Source organism: Trichosurus vulpecula, chromosome 1 (genome assembly GCF_011100635.1).
Source record: "Trichosurus vulpecula isolate mTriVul1 chromosome 1, mTriVul1.pri, whole genome shotgun sequence".
Lineage (NCBI taxonomy): Eukaryota > Metazoa > Chordata > Mammalia > Diprotodontia > Phalangeridae > Trichosurus > Trichosurus vulpecula.
Window position 1 is genome coordinate 540,674,315 of NC_050573.1, and position 21,521 is coordinate 540,695,835.

General features: G+C 36.3%; 1 protein-coding gene across 8 annotated transcripts in view; it reads right to left on the reverse strand.

Annotated features, from left to right (window-relative positions):
• Window positions 1–13,160: 13,160 nt before the first annotated feature.
• Window positions 13,161–21,521, reverse strand: part of FAM220A (family with sequence similarity 220 member A) — a 41,639-nt gene continuing 33,278 nt past the window's right edge. For 2 of the 8 annotated variants that reach the window (XR_005009335.1, XM_036741437.1), the window contains exons 4-6: window positions 16,158–16,317; window positions 14,746–14,926; window positions 13,167–13,341 (exon numbers count right to left, since the gene is read on the reverse strand). Coding sequence is in view for 4 of the 8 variants with exons in the window: in XM_036741437.1 (XP_036597332.1) it covers window positions 13,184–13,341; window positions 14,746–14,926; window positions 16,158–16,317 (499 nt within the window). In the remaining 4 variants the exon portion in view is untranslated. Of the gene's footprint in view, window positions 13,342–14,745; window positions 14,927–16,157; window positions 16,318–21,521 lie in introns of those variants that run through there. The other 6 variants (XM_036741438.1, XM_036741440.1, XR_005009336.1 and 3 more) reach the window with 5 other exon arrangements.

Sequence of the window (21,521 nt, forward strand, 5' to 3'; positions counted from 1 at the left end):
CTGATGTTGAACCATTCGACAGTGCCAAGAACATTGGTGGTTCTTTCTGGGTCTTCAGTAGCTGTGCCTGTAGCACCTGCAGAAAAGAGCAGCTGCCAGGCTGTACCTCCACAGAGATGGATGTCTTTCCTAGGTGATGTCTATGAAGGCTGGGCACTAATTATGGGAGAACTTCTCTTAAATAACAGGACAAGATAATATTAATACTAGCCAGTATTTATATGTTTTAAGTTTGCAAAGTGTTTTACAATATATAATCTCATTTGATCACCACAACAATTCTGAGGTCGTCATAATCCCCGTTTTACAGATGAGGAAACTGAGATTGAGAGAGGCAAAGTTTCATGTCCAGAGTCACAAAACTAGTGACTGAAGCAATTCAAACTCAGGTCTTTCTGACTCCAAGTGTTCTATCCACTATGCCTTCTTTCTTTGCAAACCTTAGTTATTTCAGACTTTACAATTTAAATCAATTTTAAATTTAAAAAAAATGTATTATATATCACTTCTTCAAGAAATTAGCTAGGGACAACTAGGTGGTGTGGTGGATAGAGCACTGGCCTTAGAGTCAGGGGGACCCAAGTTTCAATCCAGCCTCAGATGCTTGATGCTTCTTACTAGCTGTTTGATCCCAGGCAACTAAACTCAAATTCTCTCTTCTGGCTATAATATTTTAGATCAGGGCTGTCCAAAATGGGGCCTACCTACAAGCATAGAAATTTACATAAAGGCTTTAGCAAATGAAGCTGAGCTACTACAGAGCTCTCACTAAAATGGCAAATCAAAATATATTGTCTATTGTTTCAATAAAAACCCAAGGTTGGACAGCCCTGCTTTAGCCACTCCTAGACATGAATTACACTGAGTGCTATATTTGTAGCCAAGTTGATACGGAATTCAATTTGATAAATACTTACTGAGTATTGACTACTTGCAAGATGCAGTGCTACCTGTTTGGTTTTATGGGGAAAAATTATCCAAACTCAGCACTATTTTTAAATAAATTTTAAATGTTTCCTTAAAATGTCAATACTACCATAAAGAAGGCTGCTTAGATTAAGGCAGTACTACGATTCTTTTTAATTTCCACTCATTAACCTTTCCTTTACCTCAGGGGGTTTTGTCCTTTTCTTGTATACTTTCATCCTCTTCAATTATAGTTATATTATTCCCCACCCTTTCTCACACCCTAACCTAGGTTATAAGCTATAGGAGAGCAGGGGTTATCTCTTACTCTTCCTTGTATCACCCTATTTAGCACGTATAACAGTGCCATTAAGCTCTGGAATTGAACTGAAGGGATTACCAAACTTCTGTTTGTAAAATTTAATCTACCCTATCAAAACTGTCCTGCCTGGCTTTCAAAGCCCTTCAGGATCTAGACCCAATTTACCTGTCCAGCCTTATTTTTCACTGCTGCCTGACATCCATTATCTAATCATACCAACTGTCTCATGGACATTTTCACCTCAATGTTACTTGTCCATTGCCTGGAATACATTATCCTTTCCCTCTCCATCTACCTTTCAAGGTTCAGAGTCGCTCCCTCCTCTTTTATGAAGCCTTATCTGAACACCCTCACTGATCTGTACTTACTATATGATTTATATATATACTAGCACCTACTATGTGGTTTACAGTTTATACCATATGCAAATTGTACTGCTTTATTGTTTCAAATGCATTCGTATTGTCTCTCCAAGGGCAGAGACCACATATTTCACTTACGTAGAATAATGCAGAGTTCTGAACATTCAGAAGACATTCAATAAATATTTGATGAAACATTAAAATTGCTTTAAATAATAGAGTTCAGATAATTTGTGACTTGGAGATGAAAGACATGGTTTTGGGTATCCCAGAAATCAATATCACTCTGCTCTCTGTTACAAACATAAGTGTTTCAAGGAACCAAGGATGTGTTTGTCTTGACAAAGTAATTTGTGGGAATGTAAACAATCTCTTCTTTTGTACATTTGGCACTTTCAGGTGAAGTCTAGCACTTGCAGTTTTAAATCTACCAGTCAGTATCGAATTGGATTAAAAAGCCTATTTTTCTTCCTACAATATCAAAAGATGCCACAGCTGAAAACCAGCTAAGACCAGTTTATTCATGCTTAGCTAGAAAGAGGTTCTGTTCATTGGCTGAGCTGATGCTTCCAGACTGTGAGAACTGTTTCTGTCTCATCTTCAGTAAGTGCAGACTCAGCGACTATCTCGCCAGATGGGGAGGCTCAAGCTAATCGGCTTTATCTGCTTTGCTAGCCAGTCCCCGTTAAGAGTCACAATATGGCACAATCGCCATCAACTTGTCCTCAATTTACATTTATGAAAGCAGTGCTACAGTGACTGCAATTTAATGTTTTAAAGGGGGAATAATCAGAAAGGAGATGCTTCTGTACAGATAAGCAATGTTACTTTTGCTCAGATAAACAATTGTGGTTCAAAGTTCAAACTCAATACTCATTAAATTTTCAAGTCCTTGAAACCTCAAGTAATTTGCTTTGCCTTCTACAACCAACAGATAAATATGATCATATGCCATATTCACAACACTCTTCAAAAAACCTGAATATACTAGTTTACTAGGTTCTGTTTTTGTCAAAGAGTAATTTCTTTTCAATTTATTGGTGGTAATTTGTGGCATTCCCTTATACAAAGGTGGGTTTCTATTTAGCAGAAACTGGCATTAAGCTTTAATAATTCAGTCACTATTTGTGGTAATTTTTCTTCGGAAGCATTATAAAAATAATCACTTGGTTTTTCTATAACTAAAACCACCAAATAGGTAAGACAGGCAAAGCACTTCTGGTTAATTCAAGCAATGTTTGTTAAGCATATGCAATAGGAAAAACCACCATGTTAGGAAAAGATAAATTTGTTAAGGAGTTTGCAATTGAGCATAAGTGCCCCTCCTTTGAAGTAGGCAGACACACTGGACAATATACTTGCCATAAATTCATGAGACTATCCATACTATCACCTGAATATTTGAAGATTACATACACAAAACAGTGACCTAAAGCAGGGTTCTGTACCAATGGCAGATTTCACTGCAGTGTTTTCAGGGTTTTGGAAATGAACTGTCGACATCAAGAGAGCTTTCCTTGACAGTTTATCCATTCATTTGTTCATTCGTGAGATTACCACGTGAACTATGAACCTTCACTTCACAAGAGTCATCCAGTGGCCTCATAAAGTATCTCCTGATGCACAACTTCCTCAAGGCTTCTGGGCAGAATTGTGAAGTAGATAAAATGTTTGTGGCTGCTACTCATTTTCACTGTCATCTGTCATTATCTCTCCCTTAAACTTCCTCTCTACTAGTCAGGCGACGCCATTGCTGTTTACTCCCCATTAAAATTTAGCTGTTTTATATTTTCATTGCCAGTTACTAACAAATTAAGCTACATTAATGGGACAGGCTTTGGAGGAGGATCATTGCCAAATAACCTACCTTTTGACAGTGGTCTTCTGAGTGGACCAATGAGTGTTAGTACAATCTACTTTCTCTTAGTAATGAAAATGTCAACTCTTTCTGGCATTCTTACCTAATGCCAAGAGCAGCCAAATATTCTTGAAAGCAGTTTGGGATTATGCCAAGTTACTAAAGCCTCCTTACTTTTAGATTCCAAGATGACACTGGTAGGCATATATGCCCCTAAGAGTCAATGCCAAAAAGAAAAGCCAAATATGTACAGCAAGATTTTTTGTGGTGGCAAAGAACTAGAAACAAAATAGATGCTTATTGACGGGGAGATGAACAACAGCTGTAGAACATGAATGTAATGGAATATTGCTGTGCAACATTAAATATGATGAAAACAGAGAAGCATGGAAAGAAATGTAGACTGACGCAAAGTGAAGCAAAGCAGAACAAGGAAGATATATACAGGGTGTTCCAAAAGTCTTGGTGCAGTACAGTAACTACAATAATATAAATATGAAGAATCACCGCCAAGCAATTATAACAACCAAGTCTGTCCTACACCCCTCCAAAAATACCTCTTCTTGATTCTTTGTAGAGCAGGGAAGAAGCAGGAGGAGGTATGGAACAAGGCAGATCATGTCAGATTTTTTGATCTGTTGAGTAGTTTTGCTGAATTTTTTTCCTTCTATTTAAAATTCTTTATTAAAAGGGATAGTTTTTTGGGATGAGGTGGAGGAGGGTGTATATGTATAGGAAATGTAGCTGACATAAAAACAAAAGATTTCAATAAAAAAAAAATTTAAGGGACAGATCTGCCTGGTCTATTATCCCACTAATCTTAATGCTTTTTATGATAAATATCTCGCCCACTTTGTGGGTGGGGCCAAAAGTCAAACCTCAGTTATTGTTAGAATTAAAAGAGAGTGGCTGTCTCAAATCTAATACTTTGTCATAGTTAATGATGCTACCACATTTTTTTAACTTCAGCTATAATAGTGGTCTGAACTAAAGATTGATTTTGAATCTTCAGTTCTTAAATGTCAGGTGCTTTTTTTTTCTTAAATGGTACAGGACAAGTAGAGTCCTTTACAGAGGTCATAGATACAGAGAGACTCTTTACCTTATGTCATAAGAACACCACAGAACAACCTTGTAAGTAGAACAGAACAGATTTTGGTTAAAAATTATAAGAGCTGAATATTTTCTAGGGAAAGACAAAATTCTCAACTGTTTCATCTTTTTATTAATGTAAGAAATAAAGAGAACAGGAAAACAAGAAAAATCTTGGCACACCAAGTCATATTCTTAAGCTTCCATATAAACTTATGGCTCACTCCTTCTCAGCTGCTGTTTCTCATTAGAGAATTTGTTTGGGTCAGATGATAGTCTACATGTTTAGTCACCTCTTTTTGAACTTCCCTTGGTGAAATCCCGAGTGAAAGAACATAATGGTGACCTCCAAAATCTTTGAAGGAAAGTACCCAATGCCAGGTGTGTAGGGTGGACCAAGATGAAAGATTTCAATTTTTCAAAAATACTTTTTTTTGATAGTTTCAAATCCACTTCTTTCAAGTGGATATAAATTGCTCCAGAATGTCCTTTATGGATCTTTTCCTCCATCATCCTTTCCACTTTGCCTACTTTTTACTTACGCTCAGAGCAGGCAGTAAGCATCTGAGGCCCATGGTACAGGAAAAGGGAACCATTACAGTTATCCCCTGCCCCCAACCTAACTCTAGAAACAACCAACTTCTTCTTTGACGAGACACCAGCCAGTAGCTCATACACGAGAGCATTTTAATAGTCTCAAATTCTTATGATCTTTCTCTAACGTTGTTTTAGCTTTTAGGGATCACTATATTAAAATCAGGAAAGTTCAACATATATACTAAACTCCTGAAAATTTCATTCCACCAATTGGGGTCTTTTCCCTCCTGAAACATTTTGTCAAACCATAGCATTTATTTTCAGATTTTACATAACTATGACAGAAGCTCATTGCATTATAAAAGTAATTTGCTAATTCAAATACTACTGAAGCCATAAACCTAACTTGACTGCTATGCTTGCCTGGCTATATTCCCCTATCTTTTTGTCAAGAGACTAAAAATCCTAAGTTATACATGAGTGGGAAGAGAAGGAAAAGTTTCTGCCCAAACTGTTGTGTACTGATTTCCAGATGATGGATCAGGATAGCCAAACATTCGAGTAACAAACAACATCTAAAGATTCTTTCTAAGTTAACAATTATGTTAATTCTATAGTTAGAACAATTTCCCAAGCATGGAAGGTGAGGCAGACGTTAAAGATGCTGTGGGACCTAAATTCTCATTCCATTTATCTAACTACATCTATGATGTGATACTTTGAAAACCATGTTACTAAAGCCAAAGCACAGAACTCAGCATTGTTCACTTCCTGAAGAGTAAACCAAGTATGCATTCTAACTAGTAATTAGCTTGCAAGTACTACAACATGCTTTACTAATCAGGTTCCAAAAGAAGTACTGCTTGTCCAACAGGCCACAAAATGCCGCCCCAGACAAGTTCTGTTTGTGGGTGTTGCCGGAAAACACCTCACAGAAGGTCAGTCATAATACTTCTTGGCAAAAGTATAAAGAGACTGAAAGCAAATAGGACTACTTTACAACAGTTCAGTAAAAGTCCATTTTCTTTGGCTAACTTACTGAGTACTTGAAGTGATAAATCTACCTTTAACTGTGGTGGGGAAAATGACAGAATTAGGAAGTAATAATAATAGTGTTCCAAGGCAGGCTAAGCAATATTAAGTTTTTGCAAGTCCATAATGAGAACAAATGCATCAAAAACACATATACAATAGAATCATACTTTTCAGTGTTTGAGAAAAATAACTCAGTTTTTTGTTAATTGTTAAGTAAAAAACAGGAGAAAAATGAAAGCAACATAAATTTACTTTGTTGATTTATTTTTAAGTATATAACTTAAGGCTGATTGTTTAAATGATAGGACATACGAGCTACAAATGCAATAAAATTCTAGAAATATAAACCTTTGGCATGTACCCCCAAGAAAGCCAAAGGCAAAAAAAAAGGTTCAATTTTACAGAAATATACATAGCAGCACTCTTTGTAGTAAGAAAGAACTGGAAACAAAGTAAATGCCCATCGGAAAATAGCTTTTAAAAAAAACACAGTATGAGAATGTAAATAGAATATTATTATGTGGTAAGAAATGAGAAATGAGGAATTCAAGGAATCATAGAAGATAAATGTTAAGTGATACTGAATGAAATAAGCAGAACCAAGAGAACAATATATACAACAACCATTTAAATGAAAAAAAAGCACTAAAAGAAAGTATAACTCTAAATACCCGAAAAAAAAAACTCAATGAAAATCCTGGAGAACAGATAATGAAACAGATCTTCCCACTCACAACAGAGAAGCAGAGGATGATTTTGACAGAATATTGTATGGATTACCAGCTATGGTCACTGTATCAAATCTTAATGCTTAATTGTTTTCTTTGCCTAGAGGGCAGAGTATGTATCATGACTAACAGACCAATTATTGATAGAAACTCATAAAACTTCCCTTTTTTTTTTTACTAAGATGGAGACAAAATGCATTGATAAAATATCTTCTTAAATTAAAAATACACACACACATACAAACCTTTTCTCTTTCCACCCATTAGACTTTTAAGCAGCAAAATGAAAGTGGCTAGATTAGAAGAATTAAAGCAAATACAACATCTGGTAAGAATTAGCCAGGTTCTCCTGGCAGTTGTAAGAAAGTGCTAAAATCGAATTTTTCTCTTAAAAAAGGAAAAAAGAATTAACGAATAACTGTTCATTTATTATTCATGTCTTTCATTTTATAGGACTTTCATAAAATTATTATTTTGCAAAATACAAATGGCAGTTGCTTTCAGACTGTGACCTATCCTGAAGTTGGGTTTAATCAGTTTATTCTGACGACAAAACGAATTAAACTTGTTGTCTTGTTGAAGAACACAAAGGGCAGGGGGAACTAAAGATGATATATAAGTTAATTAGATCAATTGGAAGACAAGCAGTACATGTAACAAATTCAATTTCATTCCTAGCTACTTATGCTTGATAAAAAGCAGCTTCTGATATTTATCCAGTTGTTAATTACTTAGGGGATTAAAAATCCAATTCATAGATTATTCACATGTCTTGCTGATTCTCCTGCTCTTCCTTCTGCTGCCGGACTTTTGGTAAATTCATTGCTTATAAATAACTCCACCAGAAGGTCAGAATGGGAAAAAAAAAAAAAAGAATGAAGCTCTCATATTAGTCAATCTGACCATTGGTAACAGGTATCTGTCTTATTTAGTGGGTGCCTTTGTGTGTGGGGGGTGGGGGGGCAGGGTGTTAATGGAAGAGGAATGAAAACCATAATATTGATAAAAATGAAGGTTCAAAATTACCTTTGGATTTTATTTTTTCCTGCTATCCCTTGCTCTTACTACCAGACAATTCAGAGTTAATTGAGGTTAAATAATCTTTGAACATGCTTCCTTTTGGAGTAATACATAAATAGGGAAGTTGTCTAAGTTTCCAGCAATGTCAATTTAAATTGGTAGCTTGACTTTTGAAGTATCTTTTTTTCTCCCACCTTCTGGAGCAAGTGTGAATTCTGTTGCATAGTTTACTTTTTTTTAAAACAATAACACATTATAAAGCTCAGTAAGGATCATTCTTTCAGGTGAAAAATTTAATAATGCATACATTTATTTATAGATCTTGCATCTGCCTGGCCTGGAGGCTTGAGAACAAAGTGCCACTTAGAAAATCCAGGCCAGTGTTTTATTTCTAATAACAAAAAACTGGGACTAATCTGTATGTCCAAACACTATATAAACTGACATTATCAACATCACAAAATATTATTATGCTATAAAAATGACAAACATGAAGAAATATGAAGAAGAGATGGAGTGTCTGGTACAACAAGGAAGCCAGTGTCACTGAATCAAAAAGTGCATGGCAGAGAATAAAGTGTAGGAAGATTGGAAAGGTAGGAGAGGTCTAGGTTAAAAAGGCTTTGAATGTCAAACAGAATATTTTATATCTGATCCTGGAGGAAATAGGGAGTCATGGGAATTTATCGAGTAGGTGTTAGAGGGGAGTGAGAGATGATCAGACCTGCACTGAAGGAAAATCTCTTTAGTGGCTGAATGGAGGAAGTGCTGGAGTGGGGAGAGACTTGAGGCAGGCAGGCTGGCAGACCTGCCAGCAGGCTATTGCAATAATTGAGGCATGAGATGATGATGGTCATCATGCTGGTGTGGTGGTGGCCGGGTCAGAAGAGAGATGCTATGTAAATGGCATGCGAGTGACGTGTGAATGACTTCATGTGAGTGACATGACATGCGAGTGACATGTGACTGTCATGTGAATGACATGTGGCTGTCATGTGAATGACACATAATGGTCGCGTGAACATGCATGTGACACGTGACTGACATGTGAACGACACACTTTTGTCATGTGAATGACATGTGCTTGTCATGTGACATGGGATAGGCATGCAGCTGTCACGTGAGCAGCATGTGATTGCCATGGGGTTGATACGATTGTCATGTGACATGTGACTGTCATGTGAACGACATGCGATTGACAGGCTACTGTCATGTGAATGACATGGGGTTGTGTGAATGGCATGGATTGGCATGTGAATGACATGAGACTGTCATACGAATGGCATGCAACTGTCATGGTGATATAAAACAGAAAACAAAATTAGATGACAATGCAAACTTTCTATGTAAGTGAAAAAGACTGAAAAAGAGACATATTAAATAAGTTGCCATCTTGTTAAAATTTATATATTTTCTTCTCTCTCCTCCCCCCCTTTAAATGTTACCTACTAAAATGTAAGCTCCTTGAGGTCATGGACTACATGGTTTTTGTCTTTATATCCCATTCCTAGCACACAGAACAGTACCCTGCACAGAAGTGGATACAAGAACTTCCAAATGAATCAAGTTCTGTACATTCTACTCAGGTACCTTGTTGTAGCACGGACATAACTCTGGGTTTTTGAAGGCTATGCCAGTAGAGCCTAAGTTCTGGCTTTGAATATAATATTAGAGAAAAACTATATATTTGTCATCCTGGAAAGAGCTTAGCTAATTCAGAGGGAGGCTTATTACCAGGTTGTGCATGCAGTGGAAGGAAGGCTGTTGCAACCTTCCAAGACCACTTTCTAATTTATAGAGCAGTTAAAAATATTCATTGGGGAAGAAGGTACCCACACAGACAAAGTCACAGATCCTTAAAATATCAACATATAAACACCACATGGTTTTATGTCAGGTTTATTCCTCATTTTATTTATTTGATTGTTCACATTTGTTTTTATTAATTTTTTTTAGTTTACAACACTCAGCTCCACAAGCTTTTGAGTTCCAAATTTTCTACCCCTCCTTCTCCTCCCCCCTCCCAAGGAGGCATGTAATCTGATGTAGGTTCTATATTTAACCTCACATTAAACTTATTTTCCCAATAATCAAGTTGTAAAGAAGAATTATAACCAATGAAATGAACCATGAGAAAGATGTAACAAAACCAAAAATAAAATAAAATTTAAAAAAGAGAGACAGAGCAAATAGTTTGCTTCAATCTGCATTCAGATTCCGTAATTCTTTCTCTGGATGTGGATAGCCTTTTCCACCATGAGTCTTTTGGAGCTGTCTTAGAACCTTGCATTATTGAGAAGGGCCAAATCTATCAAAGTTAGTCATCACAGAAGCAATGTGCCTGTGGTTGTGTACAATGTTCTCCTGTTTCTTCTCCCTTCACTCATCATCAGATCATATAAGACTCTCCAGGTTTTTATGACGTCCATCTGCTCCTCATTTCTTATAGCACAATAGTATTCCATTATGTTCATATATCACAATTTATTTAGCCATTCCCCAATTGATGGGCATCCCTTTGATTTCCAATTCATTGCCACCACAAAAACAGCTGCTATAAATATTTTTGTACATAGGGCTCCCTTTCTCCCTTCTCATTTGTTTTTAAAAAATAAAAACAAATTATGTCCAAAAATTGGGGAATGGATGATTAAGCTCCCATATGAATGAAGAAAAAAGGTAACACAGCTTAATGAAGGGCAGGATATTCTTCCGGTCATGAAAATCTGGGTTCAAGTCACTTAATCTGTCAGGCAACTCTCTAAGAGCAAGTTACAGATAAACTGCCTATTAACATAGATGGAAGGAGATTCCATAGCAGGAGTTTCCTATATTGACGAAATCACAGGTAGAAAGTGCTCAAAAATGAATATAATGGGGGCAGCTATGTGGTGCAATGTGAGTAGAGCACCAGCCCTGGAGTCAGGAGGACCTGAGTTCAAATCCGACCTCAGACACTTAACACACTTACTAGCTGTGTGACCTTGGGCGAGTCACTTAACCCAATTGCTCTGCCTTCCCCGCTCCAAAAACTGAACATAATGGAATGTTGCTGTATGATGAGAAATAATAAATATGAAAAATTGAAAAAATGGGAAGGCTTACATGAAGTGGTATAAAAAAAGAAAGTAGATCCAAAGGCACGTAGACACTGACCTTTTTTTGGGGGGGGGTGGTGGTTCATGAATGTGGGGGAGCTCCTTCCACTGATCTAGACTGGTACAGTACCTCGTCCATCTATAATCTGCCATTAGAAAGTTGCCTGTGGTGCTTAAGTCAGTGATTTGCTCATGTTCAAAAAGATGAAATGTACCTGAGGCAAAAGTTGAACCCAGGTTTTTTTCTTGCTATTTGCTAAGACTCACTACCACAAATGCGTGCAGTTCTAGGTGCACTTGGTCACGATCGCTCTTTTCAGTTGCCTTGCTTAAGCATTTTGGGGAAGTATAGTTGTAGGGGTGGAATGTATGTTTGTATGTGTTGGCAAAAGAAAATTTGTCAATAAAAAAGATTATTAAATTTATTATTTTTAAATGGAAGAAAAAGAAAATCCAGATTAGGTTAACTACTACAGAATTCTAATTTTCTAAGGCCAGGAGGCTCCATAGAAAAGAAAGGATAATACAATAGAATTTCTATCACTTTGATTACAAAATAATGATAGAATAAATACCTTGCCATCATCTGGAATTTTCTGTTTAATGAGCAGTCATATCAGTAAAATGAAACTATGTTGGAAAAACTCTATGATCTGTAATCTGACAAAAAATCTACTGCAAATGATATAGCACAAGAGACTAATTTGATTCTATATTGCTCCAGAACTAGAACAAATATGTGTAACGGGCTCAATTTCACTCAATATAAAGGAGAACTGTCTAATAATTAGAGCTATCCAACAAAGGAACATGCTGCCTCATGAACGCAAGCATTCAAATAGAGGCTAAAGAACACCTCTCAAGAATGTTATGTGATAGACACAGGTGAGTAATTGAACTAGATAACTAAGGTCCCCTCAAGTCCAACATTTTAGGAACTTTTCAAGTTACCAAAGAGGATTGATGACAATTATCAAACAAAACTCCATTCTACATATCTTTAGTGGAGAATGGATTTAATTTCCTAGTTATGTTTAATTTAAGCCAATATTAAAATTGGAACCATTGGTTTTAGAGATTTGAGATAAATCATCTAGTCCAAGCCCTTTCACTTTACAGATGAGAAAAGTATAGCCCAGAAAGTGTCACTGATATACCCAGGTCACACTGCAAGTGAGTAAGCAGAGCTGACACTAGAAGCCAAGTCTTTTGTCTTAACACCAGTGATATTTCCACTGTACCAATCAGATAGCATTTCAATATGTACAAACTAGACAATGGAGGCAAGCTCAGAAACTTGCTGGGAAACAAATCCAATCTTTGCTTTTACATTTGCCAGGGATAACCACAAATTGGATAAGAGCTGATTGCATTTCACATAATCCCAATACAGACTCTGTGACATTATTTCTAAGAATAAATAGGTCCTAATGGAACAAGACTGCTATGCCTTCCTATGGTATAATCTTTACTAAGAAGCGGAGAGAAAAAAACTGAATTTTTAATGAGTAAAACAAAAATTAGTGGATCTAGTATAATTTTAATTTTATAAAATTTTATATACTATACTACACAGATTCAATAACTTACCATACTCCTGAAGAGCTACTGTTTTTCAAGATGAGCAAATGCTCTACAAAATAATTAAGATCAAATTTAGCAAAACTAGAGAGCACATGTGTATGCTCATGTCTTAAATGTTAACTTGATGCATCACTCTTCTTAGTATTTCTTAGCATTATCTCCTTCCTCTGCTGCTTGTGAAACAGAAAGAAATGCAACTACATTTCAGACCAAGCTGAACAAGATTTAAATTGATCTTCAGTTATCAAGAAGGGATGTTTAAAAACAAAACTTTTGTGTTTGCAAAAAGACTAAGGCAGCAAAATTCAAGATTAAAAAGCAAAACTTCAGAGTTGTTTGGGGGTTTTGTTTTTGTTTTTAAAAATCTGCAGTATTTCTTTACAAAAAAAAACATCCCAAGAAACAAAGTTGCAATCTGGATATGATTACACAAAACCAGGAAGAAGATAAAATAACAGAAGGAAGTGGCTTTTGATATAAGAATTTTCTGCTCTGTACAAGGGATTGAGTACTTTAAAAAAAAAAAAAAAGTATGGGCAAGTTGCCATACTTGAAAAAAAACCACAATAACTAGTTGAAATGTAAAATGCATAATGGGGGAAAAAGGGTTGGGATTTTAAATTTCCTGTTTTGAAAATGTTTTATTTTCCTTTTTTCAATTTGTTAACATGAAACCTTATTAGGCTTTCTATAGCTTTATTACCCATTTGCTGAGCAAGTTGCAAAGGTGTCAATTCTCCCATTGGAATTTCTGGATCAGCAGCAGCTTTCAGCAACAAATAACAAATATCCAGATGTCCTAAATAAAGAAAAAGATGGTAAAAATATTCTAGATAGAATCATATTTCATTTACATAGGCATAAAATGTCTATAATCAAATATCATATTTTAAGTTAGTGAAAAACATGGACAAGCCAATGAAAGGACCTTCGTGATCACAGACCCTCTGAATTATCTTAGAAGATCATTTTCCTTAAGTTTTAGTTTTTGCCTATGTTTTGAAAGAGTTGAGAAGATGCATATACCATAGTTATGAGAAGATGTCATATGCCACAAGTTAAACACTTTTGGTTTTGGTAGGTTGCTTATTTTATAGTAAATGTGTTATAGTAAAGAGGGTAGTATATAAGCTAAAATATATGAAGTCAATCTTAAGCCCTGATATGTTTCCAAATATTTATTTTTACAAAATTTGCAACTAAATTACTTTTACCTCTTACCTCCAGGATTGATGGTAAAATCTTATTTGGATTTTAAAGCTCTTTGCAACTTGGCCTCTTTCTACCTTTCCAGTCTTCTTACAATTTACTCTCCTCAAAGTTCTCTACAATTCAGTGACATTTGGTCTCCTAGCATTCCATCTGTGTAATGCTCCTCCTCAACTTGGTCACACCTGGCTTCCTTCAAGTCTCAGCTAAAATCCCAAGGCAAATGGGGTTAAGTGACTTGCCCAAGGTCATACAGCTAGTAAGTGTCAAGTGTCTGAGGCCACATTTGAACTCAGGTCCTCCTGACTCCTGGGCTGGTGCTCTATTCACTGTGCTACCTAGATGCCCCCAAAATCCCACTTTCTGCAAGAGCCTTTACTGATTCCCCTAAAGCTAGTGCCTTCCCTCTGAGATTACTTATAATTTACTCATCTATCTTATCTCTTCTATGTATAAAAATAGTTGTTCAATAATTGACTGCAAGTCACTTCCTCCAATAGAATATAAGGCTCCTTGAAGGGAGGAGCTGTTTTTGCATTTCTTTGTATCCCCATCTTAGTACAGTGCCTGGCTTAAGTGGTTAATAAATGTATATTGTTGTTGTAAACTTAATGGAATCCTATTTCAATGCTGCTTCCCAAAAACTAAAGGGCCTAAATGGGAATAAAATACTATTTTATAGGTCCTAAATTATCTTATAATACCACTCTAATATTTGCATACTATTTCATTAAATAAATGATTTATTCTCTACTCATATGTAAGTCATTTTTATTTCACTTAATTGATAGTTAAGCATCAAATTCTTTATGAAATCACTGAATACTATCTGACCTACAGTATTTCATATAATTGATATTCATTGTCTCTAACAATTAGAAAGACCAAAAGGACAGTAACTCTTCCAATGCAATAATATCAAAAATATACAACTGTCTATGACAAGTCTCTAAATTAGATGAAACTAGAATAAATAAAATGTGAACAGCTTTACCATAAATGATAGCAAGATGTAAAGCTGTTGCTCCATTACACTGGTGATTGGGGGCATTGACATCAATTTCAGCAAAACGCAAAAGAAGACACATGATATTTGTCTTTCTACTGTTGACTGCAGCATGAAGTGGAGTATTTCCATTTTCTGCTGCTTGGTTTACATTGGGAATAGGAGGCTCCTGGAAGAGAAATTGAGGCGAAATTATAAGCTGTGAAGAAGAAATGACAAAAAACATTTTTTAAAGGACATTGGTCATTTTTTTCACAGCAGAAGTATATAAGTTTAGTTGTGTCTTGCTTTCTAATTAAACAACAAGATATTTCAAGACAACAAGCATTCGATATTTATGGAAATAACATTCCAACGTAAGGCAATACTATACAGTGGACAGGAGTGATAGATTTGTAGTAAGTAGACCTGGCTTCAAATCCTGGCATTTATCACCTTTGTAATCTTGGGCAAATTAATTATCCTCTCTGGCCTTTGTTCCTCATCTAAATACATTTTAAATTTGAGTTGGACAAGATGACCACCAAGGTTGCTTCTGGCTCTAGAAGTATCATCTAAGACAGGGTTGGGGCACCTGAGGCCTCAAGGCCACACGTGGCTCTCTAGGTCCTCAAGCATGGCCAGCTGCCCTTGAGGACCCAGAGGGCTGCTTCTGGCCTCAAGGCCTGAGGTTCACCCCTTTTCCCCCTCTAAGATCTCATCTCCCTTTTATAACTCCTTTCCACAGAGACAGATCACAGCCCATTGGTAGTCAGAGGAAATTGCCTGAGGCTCAGGTTGACAGAGGTGGAGTGACTTGCCATTGTGTGACCCCTAGCTAGTGATATGTGACTCAAGCAGGATTTGAAACCAGGTCTTCCTTAAAAGTAGGACATTGCTCAAAGGGCTCAACAACAACAAATTCCTTAAAAAGCCAGGGCTCAAACCACCATGCCAGAAGTTCTCAATAAATATTCATTGATAACAACAACAATAGCTGGTGTTTACCAAGCACTTCGAGCTTGACAAAGTGCTTTAGGGTCATTATATCACTTGTTCCTCAAAGCTAATACCATGAGGCAGGTCCCACAAGGATTATGAGTCTCATTTTAAAGAAGAAACAGGCTCAGAACAGTTATGAACTGCCCCAGGCCATGGACCAAATAAATGTTAGAGGTGGCATTTCAACAAAGGTCCTACCTTGCTGCCATTTTGGCACATTTTCCTATTTAAAATACAATGAAAACTGTCATAATAGTTTATCAAAATTGTATGTTACCTTTAAAATCTCTTGTGGATTATTAGTAAAGTAATGGCCTCACTCACTATCAGAAGTTTGAACTATTATCTTCAGTTTCCATTTAAGGTGATTTTTATTCTAAGATCTTAATTAACTACTTTAAACATCTCTCTCAACTGACCATGTCCAAAAAGTACTCCAGAATCTTTGGTTGATTATATATGATGGATAAAAATATCATATTTCGGTTGTTCTCATCTACAACATAAAGGTCAATCTGCTGGCTTTTTATTAGATAGTGTAAGACATCGATGTATCCCAACTGAATGCACTGAAAAGCTCTAAAAGGATAAGAGACAACAGTTTAATCATTTCAAATCAACAAATACAGACCAAACGGATACATACGCAAGAAGGCACTATGATAAAAAAACAAAAATAGCCATGGCCTAGACTTCTAGAAATGTCATTAAAAGTACCAAATGCATCACTAAAAAGAGAAAAATGGGGGGAAAAGTAGAAATATGAGAACCCCAGCCCTGAGATTCTTGTGGAAAACTATATAAAGCTATATAATTCCATTTCAGTTATCTTTTACATACTAAAACTTTCTAGTATATAGATTAGTATTCTCTAGTGAGACAGACACAACAGTTATAAAATAAATTTTTCCCTTTTCTGGACTATATTTATGATCTAGTATTCTAAAATGGACTTATGTTCAACATTTCATTGTGATGAACTATATGAAAAAGTATTTAGAGGAAAATAACTTAGGGATAAAGATTATTACAATTATTGTACACATACAACCCATTTTGTTTTTAATGTTGAAGAGATGGGGGGAGGATTTGGTTAAGGTGTGCTATGCTCTCAATCCTTCCTCCTTTAGAATATTCATGTTCTATACCCCCAAAAGAGGTCTCTGACAAAGAAAGACTCCATATAAACCAAAATATTAAAACAGCATTATTTTGTGGTAGCAAAGACCTGAAAGCAAAGTAGATGCCTGTCAACTGGGAAACAGCTAAACAAACTGTGGTATGTAGATGTAATGTAATATAGTTATCCCTTCCACATCTCAACTTTCCCCATCTCAGTTTTGATACATTGCGAGTTGGCATATGAAATTAAATACGAATTTTGGGGGAGTTTTGCAGAAGCCACAGATGATATGCAAACGCCAGCAGACAACACAGAGCCTATGACCTCAACCTAAATTTTACAGTAAGGTATTGTAAAAACCCCATAAAAGAAAAATTCAGACTTGTCTGGTATGAAGGGAGGGCCAAAAAATTCTAATGTTCAAAATATCCACTAAAGGTGGATAAGCAGTCCTAAAAAGGAAGCCCTCATACCAGAGGAGCTAGTCCAAAGTGGATAGAATGTAAAGCCTGAAATCAGAAAGTCTCGTCTTCATGAGCTCAAATCTGGCCTCAGACACTTACTACCTGTGTGACCCTAGACAAATCAGTTAACCCAGTTCATCTATAAAATGAGCTAGAGAAGGAAATGGCAAACCACCCCAGTATCTGTGCCAAGAAACCCCAAATGGGGTCACAAAGAGTTGGATACAACTGCAAGGACTGAATAGCTCTACTAGGAAAGAGGCAAGCCCTCCTCCTTATCTAATTATCCTTTTACCTTTGATAGCATTCTCTACTATCTATTCCCAGAATGCAAAAGCTTCCATTTTTCCCATCTTCAGTCTCTCCCTAGCTCTTGGCTCCTCCATTTCTCTACTTATAAAGATGCTCAAGTCATGTTTAAGGGGGGACAAAAACCAAATCATTCCCTTGATGCTATCAACCTCTCAAACTGTCATATTATTTCTCTCCTCCCTTTTATACCAAAGTTGTCTATACTCACCACCCGTTTATTTCTCAAGCCCTTAAATCTGGCTTTTGACCCCACGACTTTGTTGGAACTGCTGTCTCCAAGTTTACCAAAGACTTAACTACCATATTTTTTAGTCTTTATCCTTCTTAACCTCTTTGCAAATTCTGACACTGACTAACACACCTTTCTCCTGGATACTCTCCCGGGTGTCCTTGAGGCTGATCTCTTATTTTCTTCCTATCTGTGACCATTCCTTCTTAAATTACCTTTGCTAGATTATCATCCAATTTTTTACTCTCCTCCCCCCTCCCCAAGGTGGGTGTCCCTTGAGGCTCTATCTTAGAAAACTTCTTTTGTCTTCCTGGGTAATCAGCTCCCCTAGATTCAATTATCATCTCTATACAGTTGACTACCAAATCCAGAATATTACAGCATTCTCTCTAAAACTATTCTCATGTATTGCCAGATGCCTATTATACCTCTACCTTGATGTTCTGTCAGCATTTCTAAGTTAACATTTCCAAAAATGAAAATTGTCTTTTCCCCTTCCTCACACTCCCCTGTTTCTATTGAGGGCACTACTACCCTCTCATTCACCCTGGATTCTTCATTTGCTATTCGATCAGTTGCCAAGTCCTGTTGATTCAATCTAACCACTGCCGCGTACTTTCCCCTCCTCTTTATTCTCCACTTGACCACTGCTCTAGTTCATGCCCTTATTACCCCCCGCCTGAACTGTCATGACATTGTCCTCAAAAGTCCCCATTTCCAGTCTTTGTCCCTCCAATCCATCCTCTCTACAAAGCCACCAAAATAATGTATTTAGTGCACAGGCCTGCCTGGCCATTCCACCCAACTGTCCAAAAACCCTCCGTGGTCTCCTCCCAGCCTGTAGAATGACACCTACCTCAGCTTGACATTTAAGGCCTTCCATAATCTGGTTGCAGACTATTTCATAATACATCCCTTCATATACTAGTACAAACTGCACAAGGCTCAGAACTCAACATTTTTCACTTCCTGTATATGCATTAGGCTTAGAAGGTGCTCCCTCTTCAGTCCTACCTATCAAATCCTCAGCTTTCGCCAAGGCTCAGTTTAGGTAGATACTTCCTCTGTGAATTCTCTCCTGATGCCCCTAGTTGTTTGTATTCCCTCCCTCCTCAATTTATAGTGTATTTACTTACCTATGCACATATTACTATTTCCATGGTAAAATGTAAATTACATGAGTGCACTAGACTTCGGTCTTCCCCAAATCTCACCATGATACCTACTATGTAATGCTGGCAAGTCACCTAAACTCACTGACTATTTCCTCCTTTGTAAAACGAGGGGATGGATTATATGGCCTCTCAAGTCCGTTCCAGCTCCAAATCTATGGTTCTACGGCAGGGATTACATAAGTGTTTTTGCTTTGATTCCTAGTGCCTAACGCAATGCCTTGCACATAAAATGTACTTAAATATTTGTTGATTTTTTAAAATTTTATTTATATGCTATGGTGATTTACTAATATAAATGCAAAACACAATTGGTGATGAGTTGATTGTTAACACTTAAGCCAACAATTTATTAGAATTTAAAGTCTTGAATATTTGGCTCTGCCCTAGCTTTCCAAGAATACTTCATATTACTCTCTTCACAAACTCTGTATTTAAATAAAGCTGGTCTACTTGCTGTCCCCCAAACTCAGCATTTCATCTTTCCCCTCCAAATCTGGGTAGAGGCTGCCTCCCATCCCTGGTTTTTAGCATGTTTAGCTTCTTTCAAGGTTCAGCTCAGGTACTATCATCTCCTACAGGAAGCTTTTTCTGATCTCCCTAAGTTATTAGTGTTCTTTCTCTTCTCAAATTATCTTGTTTTTAACCTATTGGTTTACAAGTTGCATCCATCAGTAGAGTATAAACTCCTTGAGAACAGGGCCTTTTTCTTTTTGCCTTTGCCTTGCATACAGTAGGCGCTTAATAAAGATTTGTTAAATTTAATTGAACTGAAAACCAGGTTTCTACTTGATGAGATAACTGGTCATATCAAGAAGAAACCAAAATGGAAAAAAATCACAAATATTTACATATCACTTTTCAATGGTCATATTAATTTTTAGGACTCACAGACAAGTACTAAAGTAGTACTTCTATGAATTAATCAGGATTTAAAAAAAATAATATCAAAGATCTTCATCACCACCAATAGGTTATCATTTTTCTGTCCACTTATAAATGGTATGACTAAAATCTCAACAAAGCCTAACATTTGAGTTTACCTAGGTCACCATTACTGTTATTAGCCAATGGTCACTATCATCCAGGTGTGTTTACAAAAAAAAATTCTAATCTAGGAAATGAGCATTTTTATGAGCTCATATTTATGACGGGGGAAAACTGATGGGAGAGAAGCTAAATGAAAGGACATATGTTTGCCCAAATAACAAATAAAACCTTTTGAAATATAAGTTTTGCTCAATTGAGACAGTTCAATGTGCTTTTTAATTAAGTGTAATGCTGTCGACGAGCCAAGGTCAGCTACTTAACCACCTGCCTTTCAGTAAACAGTTATTCTCACCCCATTAAGGGAATAGTATATTTTAAAATGTTTTTCCTATCTTTTTGCTCCCTTGCTTTTAGAAATATAGTTTAAAGTGTTACTGCTTTTTTCCCCATAAATAACCTATTCAATTAGTAATGTTTTGGTTTCCCTTTGAGTTTGTCAAACAGAAATTAAAAATAAAAAATCTGTCAAATATGAATAAAAACTAAAAATAATTTATCCTTAGCTAGTTGCTCCTTCTGGACTACACAATAATGCCAGCAACATGCTAGCCTTAGAAGTGACAGCCTGATCGATAACTTCATAACAGAATGCCAACAGAATTTCCAACAAAGGAAATATGATTTGAAACTCCACACTGATGCTAATTGAATTTACCACCTGATGTTAAATCTCGGTAAAGTAGAATTTAAAAGCCAAGGACACAATTACTTTCTGGATTTAACAGTTCAAATTCTTTTTCAAGTCCTTTTAATACTTCTACTATCTTTCATTCCCTGCAAAGTTTTTCTATCCAGCAGCCATCTGATATCCAATTTAGCAGTAAATTGCCATTTGATGACAAACCAAATTAAAATCTCTAATTTAGCATTTAAAGTCACTAAACTCCAACTTAGTTTTTAAAAGGCAGGCATATCAGAAAAGTAATGTAACATCTTTAAACTAATTTCATGTTTTGGTAATTTTTCCCTCTAAAATAGATTATGCTATAGCTGGGCTCAGGGCAGACTACAACAGGAGATATGCCATTGAAGACAAGGAAAGAAATTATCACCCTTGGTTTAAGTATCTCAGATATTTGAGTACTCACTATGTTCAAGGTACTGCTTCAGGAATAAAGAGAAATATAAAGAAGTGGCTACCTTCAGGGAGCTTCTTTTCTAGTTGGAAATAAGACAGGTACATGAGCAGATAAAATAAAAAGTATCAGATAGTAATCTGTGCAAATAAGTGGTAAGGAGAAACAATAAGGGCCAACAAAGTTCGAAGTCAAGATCATTTCCAGCAGGCCTGGTGAGATTCAGGGAGAATGGGATATGGTCTAAGTAAGATTTGGATAGATGGGGAGAAGAGTAGGAAGAAGCATTTCAAACCTGAAAAGTATTTTTATTGAAAATATTATTTTGAAATCTATTATTGCAAATATAGAGGGTGT